Source organism: Parasteatoda tepidariorum, chromosome 2 (assembly GCF_043381705.1).
Source record: "Parasteatoda tepidariorum isolate YZ-2023 chromosome 2, CAS_Ptep_4.0, whole genome shotgun sequence".
Classification (NCBI taxonomy): Eukaryota; Metazoa; Arthropoda; class Arachnida; order Araneae; family Theridiidae; genus Parasteatoda; species Parasteatoda tepidariorum.
In genome coordinates this window covers 90138779-90144890 of record NC_092205.1, presented here as the reverse complement: position 1 = coordinate 90144890, position 6112 = coordinate 90138779, and the positions used below count along the sequence as shown (strand labels likewise).

The window sequence follows — 6112 nt, the reverse complement described above, 5'->3', positions numbered from 1 at the left end:
TAATAATAATAATTACATCAGATAATACGGAAATATTTGCTTCTTATTACCCTTTCCGTATATTTTAAGCTTGTAATTCATTTAATAAACATTTATTTTGTATTTATTTGTCCTTATTTTCTTATTTTAAATTTTCTGTTGTATATTTAAATAGTTACTTGAAATTTAAATTTATAAAATGATTTTTTACAGTTTAAGTTTAAATTTCATATGTCACGAGATGTGTTCTCTTTGATATTTAGTACAGATATTCTTGTACATTTTTGTACAACTATTAGTATTGGTACATTTTCTGACGTTAAATATTAATTACGTGTGTACATTTTGTTCCTTTTACTTAAATTTAATTAAAGAAATTGTATTGTAGTTTCGGTTTATTATAAATAATTTTAAGTTGCTGTAGGTAATTCCGACACTGAAATAAAAAGTAATTATTTTTCCCTTTTAAATGCACACATTGCGGTTGAAAAATGATATATGGTAGAAACAAAAAATAGAGTAAATGCCACAGACTTTTTTTTTTTGACATCTTATTTTTAAAATCTTAAATTTATTTTACATTTTTTAATTGCCAAAAAAACTACATTTATTGCTAATAATTTTTCATAATTTTTTATTGTCAATAGATAGCGCCAGGATTAGAGAAAGGCTGACTTGGTTCCCAAGAATGACTGATTTATTCTTCCTCACTAGAAAGCGGTTCAAATCGTTTCAGGTTACGTGGTGCGGAAAAAATAGTGCGGCGTCGATGATTTTTAAGAGCAGAAATAAGTAGTAGGAAGTTTATGAATACTTCTGCTTAAATAGAACTTTTTAATCATGAACTAGAAACTTGTTTAATTTTTTTTCTATATCACTTAATTGCAATTAATGACCTACTTTAATATTATTAATTTTCATAGTTTTTGTATTGGACTAAAGGTTTAATATCCATTTTTATTGATCAAAATTATTTTTCTCTTGTTTACACGCATCATATAATAGTTAGGTTTCTAACTTATGGTACGTAAGTTTTGTTTAATTTTTTATTTTGTCAATAATATTTTGTTTACTAAAATATTGGTGTTTAAGACATTTAAATTTAGTGTGGAAATTTGTGTGTTTTGGGAATAATTTTTAATTTATTAATTCTTATTTTGAGTAGGCATTCTCTTTCTTGCGTGAATTAATCATAAAATATCTATACACAATTTTTCTCTTCTTTAATTTTTAATTATTCAATGCTAAAACTTTCAAATATAACCCGAAGCAAAACTTTCATTTTTTAAGTAGATTTAAATAATAGTGATTTCTTTGCTTAAGAATATTCCTTAGAGGTATAAAATTAGGGTAAAGTAAGGGCAACAAGTAAAGGGATATTTTATTATCACTGCCAAAGTGCTTATTTCTTCGCAAATTTTTTAAAAAGATATGTTTTATTTTACTGGAAGCTTTTTTCTGGGAAAAAAGTTGATCCTCTTCTGCTTTTTTTTTTAAATGAAGTTTTTTTTAAGCCTTTGCATGAAAAATGAATTTATATTTGACATTTTGATATATTGCTAGATTATAAATTAAACTTAATATGAATTTTAAAAAAAATTGAACCTTTTATTCATAAATTAATCAGGATATATCATGGCCATGAACTGGTAAAACATTGAATCTAGGGTGACCCGGGGTAATTCATGATCACTCTGTTTCTGGGGTAAATAATGATCACCTAAGTTTTATTTAAAAAAATGATATTTTTTTAAAATTTGAGACATGGACAAGAATGCTTGTTCACTTTACTAAAGTATAACTACATTTACTTAATAACAGTTTTTTGTTTAATCTAACAAAATAAGTATCTTTTAAACTGCTTTCTGTATTTTCCATTTCAAAGATGGGTTTCAAAATGTGCACATTTCTGCAAAGATCCCCCTCCTTCTCTTAATAATAAATATTTTGAGTTACTTTCTTTTTCTTTGATATAAAAATAGTGTAAGCTTTTGTTTAATTGTTTCACATCTACTGTAAACATTATAATTGATTATAGGAAACTATATCAAATGTTGCCCCCTACAGATGGGGTAATTATTGATCACTGGGGTAATTCCTGATCATTGTCATTTCTTCTTATAAATAGTATAAAAAATAGCTAATAAATAGTTAATTGTCTTTTCTTAAATAACAGTTCATATTTATTAAGTGGAACAACTATAAAATATATTTTAACTATAATCACAAAATTTGTTTTTAACTGTATACAAGACAAATGTGTTCTGATATGCACCATTTCTAGCTTGTCTTACCTTGCTTCTATCTTAATTTTATGTGTGTACATTGTTAGAATAATTTTTAAGTTGATAAATTAACCTAATATAAATATGGTGAGAAATTATAAGCCTAAAAAGGATACTAAGCTTCTAGAAAGCAAAAATAGTGAATTTCTTTTAATGATTGAAAATGAAAATTTCAGGGTGAGAGCTGATGCCAGAGCTGAAGTGTTAATCTTTATTCCTGATTTAAATAAACAGTTTTATTAGCTGCTTTTATTTATTATTGCTTATTATTTTTAAACAGCCCATTTACTATAAAAACTGGTGATCAGTAATTACCCCAGAAATGATCAGGATTTACCCCAGAATTGATCAAGAGAAGGGGTAATTCCTGATCACTAAAAATTTGTTTGAAAATCTAATTAGAATTTAAAAGATTTTAAAAGAAGGTAGCATAGGACTCATCTCATATTGCCTCAAATTTCCAGAAAATATTAAAATTCTATCTTGAATATTTTTTTCACAAAATTGATGTTTGCATTTTTTGATCAGGAATTACCCCAGGTCACCCTACCTTTTAGTTTATTTACATTTGAATTCTCTTAAACCTTTCTGTGGCTGCTTCATTTTTTTCTTTATTGTGAGAGTTTACTCAGTGAATGATGATCATTGTCTGATGATGAGCAAGAATAATACCTTTCTTTAACTCATAAACAGTTTTCAATTGGTTCAGACTGGAATTTGTTATCTTAATGCTTTATATATGGTTGAAAATTCTAAGTAATCTGACAAGAAAAAGAGTGACTTAACATTCGTTTTAAAACATATGTTTTTCAAAAGGGCGATTTCTTGGTTACTGATGTTACACTTTGATAGGTTTTTATAAAACTTTTTATAGTGATAAATATTAATAATTTCTTTTAAAAATTATATGAGATGTATTCAATAGCCTAATATTATTATGCATTTAAGAAAAAGGGATGTTAATTATGGGATGTTTTTCACTTACTTAGTTTTATTATACATTAAAAAAAAAAGAAAATTATAAATGTATTATTTGGAATAAAAATATAAAATATGACTTATATCAACACAGAAAGGACGTAGTGTGAAGCATATTTTTAATTTGAAATTCTTCTTCCGTAAGCAATAATGGGATTATTTTTTAAATTTATTGAAAAAAAAACTTCAAATTAATGGGAGACAGTGAGAGTAAACATAGAATGGCCTATTAAAATTGACAAAGTGTGAAAAAGCTCTTGTGACTTGTGTTACAATTTCTATGTGTCTGATATTACAAATACAAAGTATATTAAAATTTTAATTACCTTTTATTATTATTATTACAAAATGCTTAAAAACTACAATTTTTGATTTTATATCTAAAATAGTAAAAAGAAAAAATTAGGAATTTTTTTTTTGTGTAGAGATGCTATTAAATATTTATTTGTTTGTTATGTTGTTTTTGTATCATGCAATTGCTCAAACAATTTGATTTTATAAAACGGCAATAATTATTTTAATGAAGGATAACTTTAAATTGTTTAGGCCCAAAAAATAATTTCTATTCCTGCAAATTTGATTTTAGACAGTGGCTGATTTTATAAATCAGTGATTTCATTAGTAGCCGTCACTTTACTTCAAGTTAAGTATAAAACTATCAACTAAGAATGGAACTTTTTAATATGTTTAGCTTGTAAAAGTACTTTTTAAAAAACAGTTTATTAATTAAATTGTTTACCAAATTTTATTCTACATTAATATAATAGAAAGTCATTAAATAAAGTATTAGTATTATATAACAACTGATTGAGTGAATTTTAGAAATTTATTGCATTAAAATGTGCCTTAGAAATGTTTTGTAATAAAATCTCTTGTTGTTAACATGGTAATTTATAATGATTAATATAATTGTTTTTATTTTCATCTGTATTCTATTCCTTCTTCACAGGTTGCCTGAAATGTCTGGAATTGTAAATGGATCAAAGGTAGAGAAATTGTTTTTTTTAACTCTTGCTCATGAGTTTTATATCTTGCTTATGAGTTTTATATTGCTTATGAGTTTTATATTGCTTATGAGTTTTGCTTATGAGTCTTATATTGCTTAAAAAGATATTCAAAACCTTATGATCCTTTTGTCTTTAAGAGGATATCACAAAGAAAATTTAATGATTTTTTTCTTCTTTCATTATTGTTAAAAAATGAAGTTGCTATTTTAAAAATAATTCTTGGATCAAAATCATACTTTATTTATTTATTTTTTTTAGTTTTCACATTGAAAATTCTGTAGGATGATGTCATGGAAAAAAATGTAAACATGATATATTTTCTGAGAATAATGAAGAAAAAAAATCGCTGCAATGTTTTGCTAGCTTTTTTTTTCCTTTTAAATTATTTGCCTTTAAAACTGTCAGAGACCATTTGTTGGAGAATTAAATGAATGGTGCCTTATATCTTAATAGACACCATTCATTTAATTCTCACTATATGTATTGCATATGAATAAATGAATGGTGCCTATTCATTTATTTATGTGCAATATGAATAAATGAATAAGCACCATTCATTTATTCATATTGCATATGATTGCAGTGTTTTCATTATAGAAAAAAAATGGGTGAGAATTTCTCACCCTTTCTCAAAAACAGGGTGAGATTTCAAAAAGTTAAGTGAGATTTCTAAAAACTAAGAAAACACAAAAACTCGTGGAAAAAAAATCATTTCTTTAATTATAATACATTTTTAATGTCTTCTATTTTTTAAAGCATTGAATATTTTTGGTGCATCATCATAGAAGATTTTGCCTTTACAAGGTATTTGTCCACCTTACATAAGTGGATAAAACATTTGAGCGGTTTACATGAAGAAACCTTACCTACGGTAAACACGTGGTTGCAGAGAAATGTGTTCTGAAAGTGGTTCCGTGGTTGTGTTCTGTTGTTCGAAACGGTTCTGAACAATACTGGTAAATAGGGAAGCTAGATAATGGGGCAGATGTTGAAAATAATGAAAGATCCAGGAAGAAAAGTGAAACGGATTTTATTCTAAATGGCGTAATTCGAAGCTTTTTCCAAAATGCGAGAAATTCGCAAATTTTGAAATTGATTTATAGAATGCGCGAATTTCTCGCGGTAATCATTTTTTAATGCGAGAAAAGAAAAAAATATGCGAGATTCTCGCGTTCTCGCGCTGTAGTGAAAACACTGTATATAGTCTATATAAAATATATATATAGTTGTTAGTCTGCATCTCTGAATATTTAATATTTTCTTCAAATCTGGTGTTAATGTTAATATCTTTAAACATTTAGTTAAATATATCTTTATAAAACATATGAAAAAATGAAACAATTACATGTTATGTATTGATTGATATATTGATTGATTGATGAAATGCATTTGATAAAATATGTATATGATAAAAAATCAGTAAATAATATTAATTAATCAGTTGTTGAGGGAAAAAAATTACGTTCTCTTTGCGCACATAATGTAAATTTAGAAATAATATTAAGATTATATATTGCTTTAAAGTAGGAGTGCACAACCTTTTTCAGTGAAGGGCCACATGCACAGCAGATTGACCAATGAAGGGCCGCATGCCAAAGTGTTTAGACCGACATATTGAAAGCAATTGTTGGTGGTGATTGTTATCTAAACATCATTGTTTATATAACACTAAATTCTTTTTGTCGGTTAACCTTGTAATCTCTTTGCAAAAAATACAATACTTTAAAACGTTTAAAATTAGAAAATGCAAAACTGATTACTTAAGAAGGAAAACAGAGTTCGAAAATCAGAATCAATTTATCAGAAAAAATTTAGATAAATTGAAATAATTAAAAAACTATGGAAAAATTGAAATTTTTTTTA

General features: G+C 25.8%; 1 protein-coding gene across 5 annotated transcripts in view; it reads left to right on the top strand.

Moving 5' to 3' along the window:
* The first annotated feature begins 707 nt into the window (after window positions 1-707).
* Window positions 708-6112, top strand: part of LOC107440335 (eukaryotic translation initiation factor 4 gamma 1) — a 42146-nt gene continuing 36741 nt past the window's right edge. For 2 of the 5 annotated variants that reach the window (XM_071177890.1, XM_071177889.1), the window contains exons 1-2: window positions 775-1002; window positions 4192-4228. In XM_071177890.1, the coding sequence (XP_071033991.1) occupies window positions 4202-4228 (27 nt within the window). In that variant the 5' untranslated portion in view covers window positions 775-1002; window positions 4192-4201. The other 3 variants (XM_071177893.1, XM_071177892.1, XM_071177891.1) reach the window with 3 other exon arrangements.